The sequence below is a fragment of the Epinephelus lanceolatus genome, chromosome 12 (assembly GCF_041903045.1).
Source record: "Epinephelus lanceolatus isolate andai-2023 chromosome 12, ASM4190304v1, whole genome shotgun sequence".
NCBI lineage: Eukaryota > Metazoa > Chordata > Actinopteri > Perciformes > Serranidae > Epinephelus > Epinephelus lanceolatus.
The window spans coordinates 29,987,628-30,008,009 of NC_135745.1; the positions used below are offsets into that span (position 1 = coordinate 29,987,628).

At 40.1% G+C, this 20,382-nt stretch overlaps 2 protein-coding genes across 3 annotated transcripts; one reads left to right on the forward strand and one right to left on the reverse strand.

Moving 5' to 3' along the window:
- Positions 1-1,358: 1,358 nt before the first annotated feature.
- On the reverse strand, positions 1,359-13,290 carry pcyt1aa (phosphate cytidylyltransferase 1A, choline a). Of its 2 annotated transcripts, none has more exons than XM_078173230.1 (9): positions 12,948-13,290; positions 9,862-9,975; positions 9,379-9,475; positions 9,025-9,138; positions 8,446-8,597; positions 8,151-8,229; positions 6,743-6,885; positions 6,418-6,606; positions 1,359-4,374 (listed from the first exon to the last, which is right to left on the reverse strand). In XM_078173230.1, exons 2-9 carry the CDS (start codon positions 9,973-9,975, stop codon positions 4,132-4,134), a joined length of 1,131 nt encoding a protein of 376 aa, XP_078029356.1. In that variant the 5' UTR covers positions 12,948-13,290; the 3' UTR covers positions 1,359-4,131. The 2 variants fall into 2 exon arrangements, with proteins under 2 accessions (XP_078029356.1, XP_033507059.1); XM_033651168.2 differs by having other exon boundaries at positions 9,025-9,141; positions 12,948-13,088.
- Positions 13,291-16,783: 3,493 nt separating this feature from the next.
- and3 (actinodin3) lies at positions 16,784-19,391 on the forward strand. Its single transcript, XM_033651260.2, has 5 exons — positions 16,784-16,917; positions 17,040-17,109; positions 18,000-18,044; positions 18,284-18,423; positions 18,530-19,391. The coding sequence occupies exons 1-5, from the start codon at positions 16,906-16,908 to the stop codon at positions 19,181-19,183; spliced, it is 921 nt and encodes a 306-aa protein (XP_033507151.2). The 5' UTR covers positions 16,784-16,905; the 3' UTR covers positions 19,184-19,391.
- The last annotated feature ends 991 nt before the right edge of the window (positions 19,392-20,382 follow it).

Below are 20,382 nucleotides of genomic sequence, written 5' to 3' on the forward strand. Positions count from 1 at the left end.
GATGGCCTCCGTGTCGTAATTTGTGCAATAGGAGCATCGACCAAGTATTGAGTGCATAAATGAACATACTTTTCACAAGGGCTTATGTAATGTTCAAATATTTTTGAGATACTGGATTTTTGATTTTCGTGAACTGTAAGCTGTAATAATCAAAATTAAAACCAAAAAAGGCTTGAAATATTTCACTCTATGTGTCATGAAACAAGAATATATGAAAGGTTCACGTTTTGAATTAAATTAAGGGAAAACAATGAACTTTCCTTGATATTCTTTTATTTGAGATGCACCTGTAGACTATCCAGTAAAGGAAAAAACATGTGTTTATGGGTAGTCTGTAGGTCCGTCCCATTCTCATGAACACATCTCAAGAACGCTTCAAGTTTCTTCAAATTTGGCACAAATGTCCACTTGACCTCGAGGATGAAATGATTAGAATTTGGTGGTCAAAGGTCAAAGTCACAGTGACCTCACAAAACACACTCTGGGCCTACCTCAAGAATTCTTATTCTAATTATGATAAGAGTTCACACAAATAAAACTAGAATAATGTGACATCATAATGTTATGCAAAAAGTTTTTTTATCACCATCATTCAACGCCATAACTCAGAACATTTGGTTGGATACTGAATTGGTGACACTAATCTTACGTGTCCATCTTGAAACTGTGCTGATTGTGTAGCTCTTCTGTGCTGCCAGGTCAAAGATGTGTGAAGCATCCATGTTTTATTTATGGCTTCTCTGCAGCCACATCCATCCATCCATCCATCCATATTTAAAGCATTGTTTCCTGTCATGGCTACACGAGTCTCGAGACAGACATGGATGTAAACTGTAACTGTAACTAGAGGACATCTAACACTTGCATCTTAATCTATACGGCCTTGCTATTCAAACTACCAGGACACCTGTCATCCCTGGTTGTGTACCAAAATCATGGACATGGAACCAGATCACAAGAGAGACTGGTTTCAAACGTCCCTCAGAACACGAGTGTGGGAATGGTGATTTCTGGTACAAAGCACCTCATTACTGGAACAGTTTGAACTTAGAAACACTCAATTGACTTGACTGGTTGAGGTAGGCATACAACTGTGAGGCATTAATTCTAGTTTCAGTTAACTTAAATGTTTTAGTTTTAGCTAACTATAATAACCTTGCATTGTCTCAGGTTAGTTCAGTTTTCATTCTTATCCATTTGACAAATATACTCGCTCAAAACCTTCTTTTGAAAGAAAACAAAACTGACTTGAGAGTGCCCAAACCCAACCGACTGTGTCAGAATAAGTACTCAATCCAGAAAAACTCTCAACAGTTATTAAACCACAGGAGACAAAATGACTGGTCGAGGTCAAGAAATGCTTTGGCCAACATGTTTTAATACATTTTTCCTGTCTTGCCCTTCCTCTACATCCAGGACATTAAACAAAAAATAACCCCAAACAGTAAAATAATACGATTAAAACGCAGTTAAAAACATTTAAATGTGTATCTAGCAGTAGTGGCTGTTACTGGCTTGCCACTCGAGACTTTGCCTTCATGAACTCGTGGACATGCTCTTACTGAGAGGTTCACACTGATTTACAGGAACAGATTCCACAAGAATCGAGGCGAGGGTTCCCAAAAGTAGCTTAGCACCAAAACTGTGGCTGGATTTCCTCAGCAAATTATACTGGTTTCGTACTTTTAATACTAAAAGTATGCACTCATGACCGTTGGAATCCTCTAGAGTTATTCCCCAACAGAGGCAGACTGTGGCGCTGCAGCAAAGACTGATTTAAACCACACAAGATCATTTTGGGAAACCAAGCCTTGAACAGACGTCTGCCAACATTTATATTAGAGTCATCTAACAGTATTGTATTCAGATCACCTGTGATGTTTCAGTTTTCGGTTATACGGGAGACACGACACATGCTTTAGAGATGCAGGACACGGACTCTGAGGCAGGAAAATCTCAAATATTTGACCCAGTCACTTCACTTCAGTGCTGCAACAATGGCTCTGTTCAGAAAGGAAGAATGATGCTCATACTTTGTGCTCATCTCAGGAAACAGAATCAGTTCAGGGAAGAAGGAGGTAGCTACATAAACATTGATCTGGAGTTTCATGGATGCATAAGTCTGAATGCCTCACACCATTATTACCCCTTTAACACCAAATCAGCTCTGGTTCTTAAACATACAGGATTCTTGGAACTGTGGTGCTATCGACAGAACCGGCCTGCGTTTCCACCAGTTTTGAGCGGAATCATTGTAATCAAGAATGTGATATATGATACCCTTTTTCAGCTTTTGTTCTGTTGCTACACATTCATTCATTCACTTTTCCATAACCTCTTATCCTTTAGAGGGTCTCAGGGGGGCTGGAGCCTATCCCAGCTGATATTGGGCGAGAGATGGGGTACACCCTGGACAGGTCACCAGACTATCACAGGGCTAACACATGGAGACAGACAAACATTTACACTCACATTCACACCTACGGCCAATTTAGAGTCAACAATTAACCTGCATGTCTTTGGACTGTGGGAGGAAGCTGGAGTACCACGTTTTCAGGTTCTGAACAAGTTCATTTTTGGTCTAAACGGTTCAATATTAGGTCCAGAAACCAGAACAAAACCCATGTTGGTGGAAAAGGGATATCAGTGACATAGTGCAGTCCTTTCTGCCGGTCTTTAAACCCATGCAGACTGTGTGCACAGACTCAGTTTAGCAGAAGACAGGCAGACTGGTACAAGAACTGGAAAAGCCCCAAACGTTTGGGATGGCCTTGTATGTTTTGCAGTGATTGTATGCTACCAATCAGGAGGCCTTTTTCATAAAAGTGTGCTTATGACTCCAACTAACCATTCAGGAAATGTATTCAGACAGTTCTGAGGTCTTCTTCAATATTAAAACTACTGTCATCAAGTGCACATCTCTTGATACACATGATTACTTCCCTACAGGCCCAGGATCTGCATTATAAAAAAGGAAATAAAAATATAACTCCAGCCTTGCTCATGTTGATTCACTGCTCAAACTGTCAAAGCACTGCTAAACAGAGATGATTAAGATCATTATCTGTACAGGGGGTAAGGAAAGGAAAACAGAAATCTACAAAACTAAGTATTTCTACATCAACATTTCAACAGGTCGCTCTTGCAAGACTTTCTTCCTCTGCCACAAGAAAGGTGCCCCGCTTGAAGCTAGTCTTACAAAGACTGAATCTTGTCGACAGACAAAAACATTTAAAAGCAAATTTATTACTATATGTAGTCAAGTCAACACTGAACCCAGATCTGTCAACAGATGGCTGACACATGCCGACGTAAGAGCTTGCACGCACAAACATCACATGCACATATACGCGTAGCCCCAAAGCAGGCAGACAAACTTGGGGAAAAGCTGCTGTTTAGTAGACGTTTAACACTTGACTCTCAGGTTCAGCTCCGATTTGATGTAATCTGGAGTTTCCCTGTTGTTCAAAAAAAAAAAAAGAAGTCAGGTTGTTTTTTCGTGTTAGTATGAGCAGAATATAAACTGCCCCACATGAGCAGATCATTTAAATGTCCAGTTTTCTGACCTGCTCCAAAAACCTCCCGCGGAGAGATTCAACAGTGTCTCCATGAGGTCTCAGCTCAGCTCTCACACACCAAAACTAGATGTGCTGTTCCAGCAAGTGCCCAAAAAACCTGCGCGCCCTCCCGCTAAGCCGCGACAAAAACACAAACCCCTACCTCACTACCATGCCAGCCTTAAGAACATGGTCATAGCTGGAAGAGTGCACACTGCGTGTAACCCCTGCAAATATTCCTAAGTGACAGTGAGTGACTAATAAACTTAACATCGAAAGTGACTGAGATAAATGAGACTAACTTTCAAAGTAAATCAGGTGACTAGTGGTGACTTTAACTGACCGTTACACGAAAAACAAAGGGGACAAAATTGGCTGTTAAAAATAAGAGCTGTGGACAAAGTGGCTGTTAACAGTTAATGTGACACTGGAGTGCTAAAAAAGTAAAATCATAACAAATGAAAAAAAAAAAAAAAATGGAAGCAGGAGCTCGATGGAAACCACATTACTCAACAGCTCAGTTAACTGGTAGCGCTGACTGCAGCTCGACGACAATGACAGATTCAAATGTGCTCTAGTTTTTGTCGTCTTCATCGTCCTCGTCGTCCTCGTCGTCCTCGTCGTCCTCGCTGATGAGGTATCCGCGGGCTCCGCTGTGGTGGGGCGGAGGCGAGGGAGGCGGGGAGGTCTTGGTGAAGAAGGGGAGACGGAAGGTGGGAGAGGGAGAGCGCTCCTCGCGGGTGGGGCTGCTGTCGGGGCTGTGCCTCGGGCTGATGGCCTGCAGCATGCGGCCCTTCCCTTCTTTCAGCATGTGCTTCTGTGGAGGTGAGACGGAAACATCTGTTATATCAGCTGATGATACAACTGATTTACTGTAAGACACACAGGATGAGTTAGGGATAAAAAATCTGACTCAAACTGTCAGATGTTTGTGAGGGGGTTTGTGATGACCTTTTAATCATTTTGGCTTTGACCCTTTAAATTTAAAAATACTGTGCAAGCCAGGCAGGCTGTTTTATTACCTACATGTGAAGCTACGCTGAGTATCTGATGGCTGTAGCTTCATATTTAACAGACAGATACAAACATGGTATCAAACTTCTCATCTAACTCTTTGTGATAAACAAATTAACATATTTCCAAAAAAGTTAAAACTAGGTTACTGAGAATAACTGAATGATATGACGATGTGCACTAGAGAGACATAGTCAAAAGTATGATAACATTCACATCTGACACCAAGTAATAATGTCATGTCATTCCCTGCTCTCATATTGCAACTCATGAAATGGTACATAGACATCAACCAGAGGTTAAAACACATGAGCCCACAGTGGACAGCTGAACTACACAAATAGGTAGGTTGTGTTTCATCTCGTAAATACCTGACGATTGTCTTTCTTTTAAGCCACATTTTGAACTACTTGCGAAAAGGCTGAAGCTGAAACTGTTTTTTTTAACTTTGGAAATAGGAAGTGCTTCCCTTTCTTGGCCAAAAAAAAAGACTTGTCTCTACTATATAATTGACTGTGCTTGATTATGGGGATGTATTATATATGAATGTACCTTCTCAGCATGCTCTGGACTCTGTGTACCATGGTGCATTGAGATTTACAACCAAGTGTGAGCCCCTAACTCATCACTATATCCTGTATGCTCAGGTTGGATGGCTGCCTTTAAAATTTCGTAGGCTTTTTCATCACCATTCTCTTGTTTACAAAGCTATTCTTGGCCTACTACCAGCATATTTATGTGTGTATATTAAGCAAAAAATTGAAAATGGCTACACTCACTGTTCACAAAACAAGCTCTTATTGTCTGTATCTAGGGTGCGTACGGAGTTTGGCAAAGAGCCTTTATGTATGCAGCTCCTTATATGTGGAATCTTCTACAGAGGGACTTAAAATTGTACTCATTGGTTCCTCTTGGCCATTGCAAAACACTGTTGCAGGAATTTTGTATGCAATCATCTATACACCAATGTTATAGCTGGTGTTTTTAATTGCTTGTAGCTGCCCTTGTTTTTCTGGGCAACTTATAGCTTATAATAAAATAAAATAAAACAAATAAAGTAAATTAAATTAAATTAAAATGGCTACATTTACATTTTGTGTCAGCCAAAATATTTTATACATCAATTATTTTATTTTATTATATTTTATCAATATATTTCATATATTATTTTCAAAGTCAGAGCTGTGTTGTGCTTCGGCCCCAGTCTTGAAGGGCTGCAGTAGGTTTTACTAGCCACCAGATGTCCCTGTGTTTGCTGCGTGTGAAGCCCTGAGGCTTCACAAACAGAAAGAAAGCCCTAAAGCTTTATAAGGCTTCAACTGTCCGTCCCCAGTGCACAGTGCTCTGCATGTTCTGTGAGCATACCAAAGGTTTTTAGAATGATTAATGTTTTTCATACTTCACATAGAGTCAACAGATAAAAGGTCACACCAGTGCAGAGGTGGAATAACTTCTCTGTTATGCAAGTCACAAGTTTGTCTCAAATCCTGGCTATAAAGCCAAGTCCAAATCCTTAGCCATAAACAAGTCATCATAGGCACTGCCTTTTTAAAATGTACAGTAAAGCAGTAGATTAAGTTTACTGAAATAATGACTGCATTCTAATGTGTGTATTTATTACTATTAAATAAACATAATCACAAAATGATCAGTTGTGCCCTTGTGTGGTATTATATGTGTGTCACGGAGTCAAATGTTTTCCAAGTGGCATGTGTCATAGATGATAAATTCTTCCTTCCCTCTGCAACATGTCTCTCAGGTCATAGCAGTGGAAAGAAGGATGTGTTCTTACCCACGCTGCCTGATTAAACAGTGATTAAAGACCAAACTAAACCAACATCCTCACCAGAGCTCCCTCAGGGCCAAACATCTGCAGGAAGTTGCCTATGAACTCCCTGGACTTCTCCTCCCATTTCTGGATGAGGTCGATGCTCTTTTCCTCCACCTTCTGGACGAACTCTTTGCTCTTCTCCTCCACGTCACGTACCTTCCTCTTCACCTTGTCCACGCGCTCCTGCAGGTGGTACTTCTTCTCCTGATAAAGAAAAGCGGGGACAGCAAAGCTTACAGAGCGAAGTAATGAATGACCTCACACACAAACTACCTTCACCTTACAAGCTACGTCACTCTCACACCTACACTCACAGTTAAACCAAAGTTAAGTTTCGTACATTAATGAAGCTGACGTTGAGTTCCTTCGCTGTGTATCCTCGCTGCAGGTTGCGTCTGACGTACACGTCATAGTCACGGACTATGCGTGTGATGATGTCAGAGGTAGAGATGCCCTCTGTCCGCTGGGTAGGAGCAAACATACCTGTGGAAAGCAGAGGGTAAAGAAGAGGTAAGTGGTCACCAGATAGAGACGTATGAATAGTTAGCCCCTTTACTTTATATGGTTTTACTTTATGTGTAAATGTTTGTGTGTTGATCTCACAGGGACTTACCTGGTTAAAAATGGGTTAAATAAAATAAATAAATTGGTTTACACAGGGATTTTTTGTACTTTTAATATAAATAGCTTACCAGAGTGCATTTAGAAAAGTATCAAAATAGAGCTTGTTAATTAAAAATAAGTGCCGACCCCACAACAGAAGTCTGGGCCAATTATTTATGAATCATTAATGTTTATTTATTACTGCCCCCTGGCCTCCTGCCATTTTGCAAAAGTGGCCCATGGGTAAAGCAAGCTCGATACCTCTGCAATACATATTTGGAGGATACATCATTGGTATTAATATATACTGTGCTATATTTCACTGACCCATGTTTCATTTTATTTTAAGCAACACAACTTTAACATGTAAAAATGTATCAAAGTAGTTTATATTTATATATAGGGCTGTACCGAATAGTTTGAAGCTTCAAAGCCTTATTCATAATGTTGTCATTTGAATTCTGCTCAGCCTTTTTTTGTTTTCAACGACTATTCACTGTTAAAACACAGTATTCCTGCACAGTTGCAGATAAAGATCAGGATCAGGCTGCACAGAATTGTTTTAGACGGGTGTGTGATCCAAACATTTCCAATAACTCCAGAGCGCTGTAATAAGTCCAAAAGTCTAAATATATTGAAAAAAGATAGACGTTATCATTTCTAAAATTCACGACATGTTTTTTATCTGATGAATTATAAATGATTCAATCCATATTTGTTGGTGTTTAGCTTTTCAAAAACATTTTTACTACATTTAAAAAGCTAGACAGAAAGGGAGAGATGCACTTAACAGGGCAGTCAAGCAGTAATCTAATAGTACCATAAAGTACATCTACTCATTAAAGAAATTTGATTTAATTAAAAAAAGACTGACTCATTTAATCAAATTGTGTATTTTGTTGGAGAATTTCAAGTTTCTTTAAGGTGATGAATTCATAAAATATGATGACAGACATTCATTCGAAAAACCTAAGAAGAAGCTTTAAATAAAAAAAAAATGACATTCAGCACAGCCCTATTTCTATAAATTATATTTTAAATGACAGTATTATGCAGCACCATATGTGCAGTGGAGGCAGTAGTAAACACTGAACTGTATATCCTGTAATTACTTGCATGCCACACCACTGATGTTGTTTACTCACCGGCTTCTTTGATGTGCTTGTAAATGTCATCACTGCCTGCTGAGGAGTATGGGATGTCATCGTGGGCCACAAAGTCAATCTGGAGAGGTCATTACAACACACATCAACACAGTAGATTCACATCTACACATTGTACAAAAACAAAAAATACAAAAAACAAAACAGCAGGAAAAAGGTTAAAGAAGATCAGGGATGTTAGTCTGCCAACTCATTCTGCAAGATTATTCTACTTTCTCAACAGATCAAATGTCTCTGATTGTGTTGTCTTTTAACTTCCTCTCTATCATCTACTCACGCGATGTTTTGCAAGGAACTCTGGCGTTAACGTCCAGGGAGCGTTTCGCACCACTTCATCCACATAGCGGCAATGTCTGATGGCATCATATCGTTCGTCCTCATTCATCACCGTGAAGCCCTTGTATTTGTGGGTCAGGTCATCACTGCACACTTTGAATAGAGGAAAAAATAAATACAGAAATTGTTTGAAATGCGTTAACAATCATTTTAATTAAAAAAAAACATGTATCTAAATGATAGTTCAGCTTGTGATTTTTACTGATTGTTTATCCTAAGAAAGACTTTTCTCAGTCAGAAGAAGCACAATGTGGTGGTAGATGACCCTCTCAAGATTTATAAAACAGACCTAAGTACATCCAATAATATCTTGCTATATCCCACAATTAAGTTTCCACATCTTCCATTATTAAATGTCGGTTATCTAACTCTTCCCAGACATTTGACTTCATCAGACTTCTAATGGAACTGTCTTGACTGTCTTCCTGTTTGTCTAGTTTCACACTGATGAACGAAGCAGCTGCTAAGAGGTCTGCTGCTGTTAAACGCCCATATTGGACACACACATTCACAGACTTACCTCCTACGATGAGGTGTGTATTTGGGAAGAGGCATTTAGCCTGCATGAGCGCTCTGGCGTGACCTGAGTGGAAAACATCAAAGATGCCATCTGCATACACCCGCACCGGTCTGTCTGCTGGATGGAGAGAGACGAGACATGCAGAGATGAATGATTTATTTATTCCTGTGGAGTGAATCTAAAATTGCACTTGTTTGTTCACATGTACAGCTTGGTTGTACACTGACATTGGGGAAAAATAAGAACGGAGAATGTGTATAAGAAACACGGCATGAAAGGTTTCATAAGACCAAGAGGCATAAATCCGACTGTGTGAAAGAAAGACAACAGACAGACTGAAAGAATCAGACTCACGTGGGGTTCCCCTCTTCGCCTCCTCCATGTTGACTCTCTCATAGGGCTTATTATCAGGCACCAGCTCATCTGCGAAAGGTGCAGGGTGCTTCAACCCCTAAAAGACCCACGATGACAGCAGAGGAAGACTTCAGGGATCCAAAGTGAATAACCTTCTCTTCGCTAGTTGTAAAATTATCACGCTCGTATTTTGTAATATTCTTTCCTTAAACGATCTGATGTGGAAATTGAAGTTGTTGTTGTTTAGGTTAAACTGTTTGATGCCTACATGAAATCTGACATGGGATGCACTGCACACAGCAGCAGATATAAACTGATTTCAGATCTCTGTAGTGAAATGTTAAAGAAATGTTTCATCTTAAATAATGTGGGACATAAGCTCTAACACTGCACCCTTCTAACGACTTGCACATGCACGGAGCCTATAGATGCTGCCGGACAAACATGCTGCTCAATGACAACCAAAGAACACAGCTGACTTACCACAGTACATCTGGGGATTTTCCCAAGCCTCTCTCCTTCCTCGATCTCCCGATTGGAACTCTCTCTTTTTCTCTTTCTGGACAGCAGCAGCTCGCTGGAGCTTTGGGCCTCCATCTGTGTCAAACACCAGGACAAATATAATTTAAACATGGCACACTTCACACACACCGTGCGCTGTTTTGCCGCCTTGAAGTATGATTAAAAAAGGAACACACAGATGCAGACACTTAATATGCCCACGTTCTGGACATAAAGTCTATGTTACATAATTACAGTGAGCATAACACAGCATACAGCACGGACAGACTGTAAATCTAGACTGCAGCGACATTCTGCAGGTGCCGTACCCTGAGTCAACCATGACCCAGTCACAGAGGGAGAACACAGTATGTGCCTCGGCTCAATAAACCAACAGGCAGTATTGGATACAAAAATAGCAACTTTCACCTACACACACAAAGGTCAACTGAAAATGAAGATAACGCCACCTGTTTCAACATAAAACATTCTGTCCTAAAACATACAGAAAATTAAACAAGTCCAGCCTGCTGTTATTCTGCTGTTGTTCCCAAAACTCAGGGTTGACTGAGATCGAGTTAACGTCCCATTTGGCGTCAGTGGGCGAACTGTCATATTAGATGCTGACCGATTTCAGCCAGCTGGATGACTTTCCAGTGGTCACACACGGGTATGTTTAGTGCTACTTGACTCAATCGTCAAGTATATCAAACACAAAAAAGTTATTTAAAGTCTTGCAAAAGTGTTATATATATATATTTAAGATTACAACAAGCTCAACATCCTGAGTATTTGTACTAAACATCATTAAGTAGGCCTGAAAATAGCTAATCACTTCGATCATTGCTTAATAATCTGCTGATTATTTTCTAATCTGTGAATTGTTTGGAACAGAAACGTCAGGAAACAGTAGGTATTGGTAAACAGCTTGAAATATTGTGCACTCAAAAACACAACCATAATCTATTTATGATGATATAAAACAGATAAAAGCAGAGACAAAGACAGAGGCAAATAACTCTGAAAGAGTTTACGTTCAGTTTCTTAATGGAGTCTATAACTGTCCTGTGTATCCTGGTAGAACAGGACTGGGACCTAAAATAGTCTTTTAATTTTAACATCACATTAAGTTCTGTAAGTAGAGTTTGAAACACCTTCAACATCCAATCCACGATGATGATGTGACAGCCAACCTATCTGTCCATACTTAGTGGAACAATAGAAGCTACTGCAGATATCCTACAGCAAGGGTTCCTGTGTTATGGGTTTAAGCTCTGCCCCATTCCACAAATTCCATTATGCCATCAAAAATAAAGCCACAGGTCATTAAAGGGAGGGGCTCATTATTTTGAAACGTCTAGCATTGTCACGTCTTTAACTTGCTGATTATATCCTAACAGCCTTGGGCTGGACTTTTGTTGCTGTGTCAGTTACGAAAGTGTGACTCAGTACAACGAGCGACAGACGTGGCAGGACACGATCCTGGTGGTGACAGCGACCTGATCCACCACTGGACACTTGCACAAGCAACCCCCTGCCTCCTGCTCGTGGCAACAGCTGAGAGTGAGAAGCCCTGCAGAGATCTCACACCCTGACAGAGGAGATTTACGTGAACAGCACATGTCATCATAACTGAGGCAGCGTGCTATAATAAGAAGGCAACAAAAGGACAGAGCCAGATCTTGCTGAACCAGATGCTTTGCAAAAGAGGTCAATGACAGCCCCTGCAGTCTAATGTAGTAAGACAATGACTCTCAAAAAAGAAAACTGAGAGAATTTTTTAACTAAATGTGATACTTGCTGCCTGTCGCTGCAGGAGCATGCACCCAAGACTAGCATATAAGACTTAGATTTGCAATAGCTACCAGTATTCAGGGCTAGGGTTAAAGCAGTATACTGGTTTTAAAGTCTACGGTGATGTTAAAATTGATGGTTATCATACCGTGTACATTTGCTTATCTACAGGACGGAGAATTCCAACGTTATTTTACTTTTTACAAAAAAACAACAACAAAAAAACATAAATAAAATGGTTTCAAGTTTCAATTATAGTCATAACACATCTGTTCAACCAAAAATAACCCCTCTGTTTTTATTCTTTTAAGGGTCATTTTGACTTAAGATAATAATTCTGTAATACCGGGATCCCATGAAACTGCAATATTTTCATGGACGGTTATAATGCTGTGGCTGTAACTAACAAATATTTTCATTACTGATTGATCAATTAATGATTTGCTCATTAACTGTTAATCATTAATTGTATGAAAATACAGTAAATAGAGAAAAATACCCATCTCAATTTCCCAGAGTGCCAGGTGAAGTTTCAAAATTGCTTCTTTAATTTAACCAACAATCTTAAAAACTAAGATTATCATATTAACAATCATATAAATGCAGCAAATCGTCACATTTTTGGGAGCTGAAACCAGAGAATGTTTGACATTTTGCTTGGTAAAAGACTCAAATGTTTAATTGATGATCAAAATAGTTGCTAATTAGTTTTTTAATTGACTACTAGACTAAATTTTCCAGCTTTAGGAGTGCAGTGCTAACTGTAAAGTGTATTTTGGGTATAACAGTGTGGACATATAGATCCATGAAAAAGTCACAGCTGTATTCTGTTATTATACTTTCAGGTAAAGTTAAAATGTAGGCATCAAAATTATTTGTTGAAGGTCTACTGGGATACTTCCCCGGCCTCCTGATGGCTCCCGGACCAGACCTTGAGAACCACAGGCTTGAAGTGCATTTCACACAATGTTCCCAATGTCTGCTTTCTCACTCATTTGAATATGTCACTTAGAAAACGTCACACAGACATGCCAAAAGTTAACCTGAGTGAGCACAATACACATTCTTGGCCCTATTACAGAAGTTAAACCAGTGACTGAAACAGCTGACAGAGGAGTTGTACTGGTGACACTGGTTGTGCAGCTCTACTGTCAAACATTGGCTGACTGGACGCTTTACCCTCCGGCAAAAATCCTTACAGTCAATATGTTACCCACCCCGGATAATAACGTTAGCAAACGTTTGACAGCTACTTTGAGTTTCTGCGTACTTACTGTGCGCTCTTTTGTCCGGAATGCTGCTTTGCAGGAGTGGGCGGCTTCCTAGCCCTCGTACTTCCAGCAGGCTAGCTAGCTAACTGCTACAAAGCTAGCTAACGCTGCTAGCTGCCGTCGAATGCTAGCTAGCAAGCTAGCTGTAAAGCGGGTTGGGTTGTTAGCTAACTTTAGCAGTTAGCTCGCGGTTTAGCTGACACCAGCAAGAACGGTAAGTTCAAACAATCCTATGAGTCCGCCGCTCTTGAGCTCGCTGTGTTGCTGGCCGAAAACTGTTACTACCAGAAGGACAGACAAATTATCAGCAGTGACAGCTTGTACTACAACGCTGACAGGTCAACAACCGAGGAACTACAAAACTTCGACATCCTTAAAGGAACTGACATAACGAGTCCGACACTTCCGGTGTTGTTTCGTGCTGCCACCTAGAGGAGACTGTGTGACAGAAGGACACTTACAGGACATGCCCTTCATTTGATAACCAAGTTATCATGCTTCCCACAGATCTAAATGTTATTATATAGTAAAATATGACATGCACATTTCTAATGGAGAATCCACTTCTCTCATGAAACGGGGTAACAACCTTTTTTTCTAGATGAATGCATTGCTCAGGCGTTCAAACACCCTACTATGTAATAATATCCACTAAAACTATACAGAAATATGAATATATTAGTTCTTCATCTGTTTTCTTGAGCTGTCCCACCACCATGGGTATTTCATTGTTTATTTTTTCCACATTATTCAACATTAATTTTATTATTTACACCTGTGCTTTTCCTACTTTGACATGACATGTCCTGTAGTATACTTTAAACCTTAATTTTAAAGCATTTTATCCCGATTCTTACCAGTTTTTATAATGTCTAACTGTTATGTACTTAAGTGAAGTTATCATTTTAGAATAACATAACACTATACAGCCTTAATTGTAAGAATAAGACAAGGCAAGTAAATACAAGTAAAAAGCCATTATAGGGCTTCATTCATTCATTCATCTTCTAACCGCTTCATCCTCTTGGGGGTCGCGGGGGGGCTGGAGCCTATCCCAGGTGACATCAGGCGAGAGGCAGGATACACCCTGGACAGGTCGCCAGACTATCGCAGGGCTGACACATAGAGACAGACAACCATTCATGCTCACATTCACACCTACGGACAATTTAGAGATATCAATTAACCTAGTCCCCAATCTGCATGTTTTTGGACTGTGGGAGGAAGCCAGAGTGCCCGGAGAGAACCCACGCTGACATGGGGAGAACATGCAAACATGCAAACATACAAGAATAAAAGTTACAGTGCAGTGTAAGAAATGAATAGATATTTGAATGACTCAGAAAAGTCTTTGGCCTTGATCTAAAAGAACTTAGACTTGTAGGAAACCTGCAATTTTCTGAGAGTTTGTTCCACATTTGTGGTGTATAAAAACTAAACGCTGCTTCCCTGTGTTTAGTCTTGACTCTGGGGACACACGGAAATGTTTTTGGGCCCTAAACCATTCAGTGCTTTATAAACCAACAATAGTATTTTGAAATCAATTATCTGAGAGACAGGAAACCAGTTCAAAGTCTTCAGAACAGGAGTGATGTGGTGCCCCTCTAGCTCAGTGAGAAGACTGTCCACTCCATGTAGGCTGAGTCCTTTACAGCAGCTCAGGCTCAATTCCAACCTGCAGCCCTTTGCTGCGTGTAAAGGCTTATACCAGTGCTAAACCTTGTCTGGGCCTGTAAAGGACCAGCTTATGGCCAGCTGTGTTGATACAATCAGCTGAGAGAAGGTTACATCATGGCCCATGCACAGTCCTGTTCTGGCAACCAGATCTTAATCACCCACAGGCTGACATTCTTATGTGGGCTGAGTGAAAGTGGACTAAATTGGACCAGTGTGGACCAAATTTGCTATGTGGGTTCTTTTCAGCCCATTTGACTCAAGAACTGCAGCAAATTCTTATATCTGCAATATCTGCAAACTGAGCCTCACCTTCTTAACGTGCACAGTGGTGATGTGGCCTAGGCAGAGAGATAACATAGCAATGGAACGAGGGGCACAGAGCTGAAAACATTAGTCTTGAGCTTTTCGTCTTGTGTCCTGCAGAGAGCTCCAGGACAAGGTGTAATTTCACTTGAAGATCAGAGGGGCACAAGTTATGATAATTGATACCCTGAAGGTGGTGGTAAAGTTGTGCAACAAACTCTGCTGTACATTTCAGTACTGTAGCTACCCTGTGGTCCCTTTCATTATTGGTTTGACTTGAAATGAAGAACAGAGAGCGTTACAGTCATTTTCTGCTTTTTAGAAGCATTTAAAGCCACCAAGGACAAGGATTTCGGGTCACTGGTCAACATCTCTTGAAAAAAATATGTTTTAGGATAGTGTAACTAACAGCTTGGATGTAGGATCCTTGCAGCTTACTTTTATTTTTCAATCACAAAAGAATGGAGATATGATTTAGAGGCTCATCCATTCATTTAATTCATAACAAGTACTACTACTACTATACTACTAATGGCACAATCTGTTTATCAAATATTGCCAATATGATATACGAGTGTTTCTTTGACGAGTCTGCATAAATAATGACAGATAATGTCAGATCCCTGAGGGCATTTTTGCCCTACTTACACCCTCTATAAAACAACTTGATTTATTTTTTGAGGCGACTCTTTGTCTCAGCATACAGGTGAAATAAATGTATATCATTCAAGCATAACAGGTACCCTTCCATCTTTGTCATGTGCACAGAGCAATTACAGTATGATGTTCACCATTAGCCACCTGGCAGAGCCCCCATAGACTCCCTGTCTCCTCGTTGCACTCTTTGATCACAGGCTTACCTGCTGGTTAGAGGGACAGAACGCCTCACTGTTGAAATGACAAACACTGAGCAGGCAGGCGGGCCTGAAAGTCAAAAGATGACCTGAGAATGTAATGAAGCAAAATCGGTCAGCTAGGAAAAGTACCTGGCTGAGCTGGAGAAGGTTGTAGAATATGTTCAGTACAAAAATGCACGCACACAAAAAGCATTTGACTCTAATGGGTTTCATCCTACATCATCCTTTACTACTATCAGTAATCTTTAACACTGCCCATTCACACTTGTAGAACTGTATGATTATGTGATCAAAACCGTGGTTTTGCACAGGCCCTGCCACAATATATTCTGGATTACCTGTGATATAGTTTGACACTGTGACCCACACTGGTATCCTGATCTGAGTATAAGACAAAGGAAAAATGTTCTGGTGGGAAATAATCTCAAAATTGTGTATGTTTTAAACATGTATTCAATGTGGAAACTAATAAAAATGGTGTTTTGAAGTCTCTAAACACCAATTTCCCAGGCTGTGTTACAGTGACCTGGTGTTTGGACAAGCTAGCCCATAATTCCTGCATATTTCTTTGGGACTTAAACAGTGGTTGACGCTGCTCGCCCCCTATTTTTTGACTGGCCAAGACCAAAGTTAAAAGAACATATCCAGCTGTTTTGGGACAGAGGGTCAATTTTACCTTCCAGGCATGTTTTGTCAAGAATTAGGCTACAGTAGCTCCGTGCGTGGCACCATGTTTTGCATATTTGGTCCTTAAAACAAGCCGCCATGCTATGGATTCAGGAGGATGCATTTTTGGATGCATGAATTCTACCTCCACTGATTCATCCAGGACTATGACCCCATAGAAAGAGCTGAATACTGGACTGCCTGTGCACCCAGTAGGTACCCTGTTGTTACAGTACTGCTACTTGTGGCTTTACGAGGAGTCCCATCTTGTTTGAAGTTGGTCTTTACTGCTGGTCATGCTCCGTGTGTTAATGAGCTCGTCCACGTCTCAACAAAAAATGCATGAGGGGTGGAGTTAGGCCTACTTGCAGCTCAGTGGCCAATAGAAAGGTGCCAGTATTAACAGCAGTATTTATGAACAGTTATGCTGCACAGCAGATTAGAACAGGACTGAGGAGATGCAACAACAGGTGAGCAGTTTTCCGTTACTGTCTACTAGCCAAGTCAAGTTTAAAAGCAGAGCTGTTTTGTGAATAACAGCAGTGATGTAAAACAGAATGCAAAATAATTGAGCTTTTGCATGCCATTGCAGTTGCAGACGTCGAGGATGATTTCACAGGTGTCCCTGTTGAGGGCGCTTTGCTACGTGCTGTTGATGCCAGGTTTGTCTGAGTAAAATTATTCTCCTGTCATCTGACCTTTATGTAGGAGTTAAAATTATGCCAGTTAAAGTTGAATGATGGCTGTATTATAACAAAATGACAGATAATTGAGTGTCTCCTTTAGTTGTTTGTAGATTGTTTTCATGCCACGTCATGCCAGAGAAATCTTTTTCAAAAAGGCGAAAAAGATATCACACTAATAAACGCTGAACATCCTAATTTCTCGGCAGATGGAAATTGCATAGTTTGATTATAATTTTAGCAAAATGTTATATGCACGAAATGATTTGGCTTAAAGACTACCCTCTTATACTTTTAAAGATACCAATTTTAAAATGTACTTGAATATTATTGAAATTTTTAAACTTTAAAATTATAAATTGGCAACAACTATTAGATTATTTAGACAATTCAAATGTACTCAGTTTGTTTAGCAGACCCCAGAGGTTTTTGTTTTTGATATTTTTGTTTTCTTTCCTGCATCTTGTTTATTTGTTTTACAATTAAATTTATTTTTGCATTATTTTCTTACATTAGGAAACATAGTTCCTTTAACTTTTATAATCAAATCAAATCAAACTTTATTAATATAGTACCTTTCATACAATTGTGCAGCTCAAAGTGCTTTACAGATCAGAAGCAACAGCACAGAAAATGTAACAAGTGAATATCTAGACATTACAACAATAAATGATAAAATATTTTAAATAAATAATATGTAAAAGGACAAAAAATACGAAAGGGAAATAATGGAAATCTGGAACTAACATTTCCCTGTAATGAATGTATTTAATAAAGTTGAATTTAAAGACAAAGTTGCTGTTTATTGCTTTGCAGAGTGAAGTGCTGTGTTGTTTGAGGTGTCTAACATGTTCTCTGCCTCCCTCCAGGTTTGCTCGAAGCAACATCTTTAATGAAAGTAAAGAATCCTGCAGGTATTTGACCCACCTTCTTGCAGATCGCAATACAAGTTGATATTTCAACTTTCCTGAACTTAATATAACTGTTACATAATCCATGATTCTTGTACCTATATTTCTATGGAACTTTAAAGGCCCCTGCTAATGCTAACAATTGAAAAACTAAAAGAAGCAGTTTTACAGTAAGTTTAAGTGATGAGAACAAGCTATCAATTGGAATTTAAATAGCAATCCTTGATTCTGTGTTCTTCCAGTTAGCATTGACTCTACTAAGGCTCATGATTTCCTGACTAACTCTCGACCTAAGAGAAACATTGACCCAAAGTGGTACCGAGGCGCTCCTGATTTCCAGTCCTACTACCGCTTCTATAACAGTATTGGACACATTGAAGGAGTAAGTTAACACTGACTAGAGATTTTTTACATATATTTTCTTGGATTACACTAATCAGCAAAAAAATGTTTTTCATTTCCTCTCTGTTTCTGTGTTTCTAAATCAGCTCTATGAGATCGACAGGATCAGGATGTTGTATCAGCAGATGCGTCATTTGGAGCTGACCTATGGCCCAGATGCCTCCAGTTACCAAAGTGTCATGGGTGTGCTCACAAGCACTGCAGCACCAACTACAACCACGCAGCCCCCCACCACCCCTGCTCCTACACCAGACCCTCTGGAGAACGCGCCAAGGTTCTATCTGTGTAACCCCAGAGACCCACTGTGCAAACCTAAGATCGTCTACCTGCCAACAGGGGCTGTTCCAGTACTGTGTGATCCACGAGTCAACCCCACCTGCATGCCCAAAACAGAGGCGGAGATAAAAGCCGCTGCTCCTCCCCAACCACCTCCAGCTCCTCCTGCTCCCAAAAAATCTGCCCCACCTCCCCCTCCTGCTCCTAAAGCAATGGAGTACGACTGTGACCCATACTGGGACCCTGACTGCCTCATCGATCACCCTCCCCGCCCCATCCAGGAAACATCAGCACCAGAGGCACCTGCTGAGGAGAAAGTGGAGAAAGAAGAAGTAGCAATTGTTGAGGAAATTGTCCCTGCAACACCAGCCTCCAAGAAACCCCTCCACCCTTACTATGACCCTTATGATTTTAAACGGGACCTTTATGACCCCTTTCGTTATGCCAACCCAGCTCCACAGTAAAAACAAAGCGCTTAAGAAATAACAGGATAAAGTTCAAATCATGCAAATCATCAGATGTTGTACAGACAGACATGTTGACAATGATGTTACAGTATGATCACTGTTTTTCCACATGACAAACTCACACTCTCACCGATTTGTATGCTGTTCATAAGAATGCACAAAAACTTTTGTATGGAATAAAAACAATTAAAGAAGAGTAAAAATTTGTTGACTAATGGTAATAAATATGTGTGGTTTTATATTTCACTTTAGTGTGTTATTCTGTGTTATTCTATATCCTACAGAATGTCTACCCGCTATGCTTGAATTTCAGGACAGAGCTGGGCACAATGAGTGTGAGTTCCTATTGAGATTTCACATTTTAGACACAGAAGTGAAACTTGGGGAGTTATTTTATGTCTTTTACTGGGAGCGATTTGCAAGCAGTGCAGAATTTTATTTTGTAACAATCTAGTATGATATCTTCCTTTTATAGTTCCACACAGTGGCATAGGAAGCTACGACGGGCCCCAGTGCACGCTATCGCCTATGTATTGTCTTGACACAAACAGAAACTTGACATTGGACATCATCAACACTTTACCCAACAATGTGAATTGCGTATCTGACAAAAATACCAAATAAGATAATAAAATCAGTCATTTAACTGCATAGTTTTTAGAATATATTTATAAATTTTACAACATATGTAGAAAAAGCATATAATTTTGTTTTAGATAGCTACTGACTATTTGAAAAAATAAAGATTAAAATGAAAGCCATGATGCAGATGGGCTTGCCTTTTTGAGGACATATATATAGCAAATGGCACAGTTTTTGAATTAAAAATATAAATTTTTTAAAACATACTTTGAACACAGGTATACACTGATCAGCCAAAACATTAAAACCACTGACAGGTGAAATGAATAACATTGATTATCTTGCTAAAATGCAGTGTTCTGCAGGGAAGCCTTGGATGCTGGCATATATGTGGATGCTTATTGACGTGCTCCACTCGCCCGAACACTCCCAGATGGCAGTGGCCCCCCCACGTCACACCACAAAAACTGCTCAGGAATGACCCAAGAAACATGACAAAGAGCTCAAGACATTGACCTGGCTGCCAAACTCCCCAATTCCCAATCTGACTGAGCATCTGTGGGACGTGCCAATACCCCAGATGTACCACCCATCCACAGTGGGGCCTCTACAGA

Bases quoted from the DNA above. Each gene is read 5' to 3' on its own strand.
- pcyt1aa (XM_033651168.2), bottom strand. From the start codon at position 9,975: ATGGAGGCCCAAAGCTCCAGCGAGCTGCTGCTGTCCAGAAAGAGAAAA. The intron at 8,230-8,445 runs GTGAGTAGATGA...TGACCTCTCCAG, and splicing joins AGTTCCTTGCAAAACATCGC to ATTGACTTTGTGGCCCACGA. The intron at 4,375-6,417 runs GTGAGGATGTTG...TCACCTCCACAG, and splicing joins TTGGCCCTGAGGGAGCTCTG to AAGCACATGCTGAAAGAAGG.
- and3 (XM_033651260.2), top strand. The intron at 18,045-18,283 runs GTATTTGACCCA...GTGTTCTTCCAG, and splicing joins GAAAGTAAAGAATCCTGCAG to TTAGCATTGACTCTACTAAG. The intron at 18,424-18,529 runs GTAAGTTAACAC...TTTCTAAATCAG, and splicing joins GTATTGGACACATTGAAGGA to CTCTATGAGATCGACAGGAT.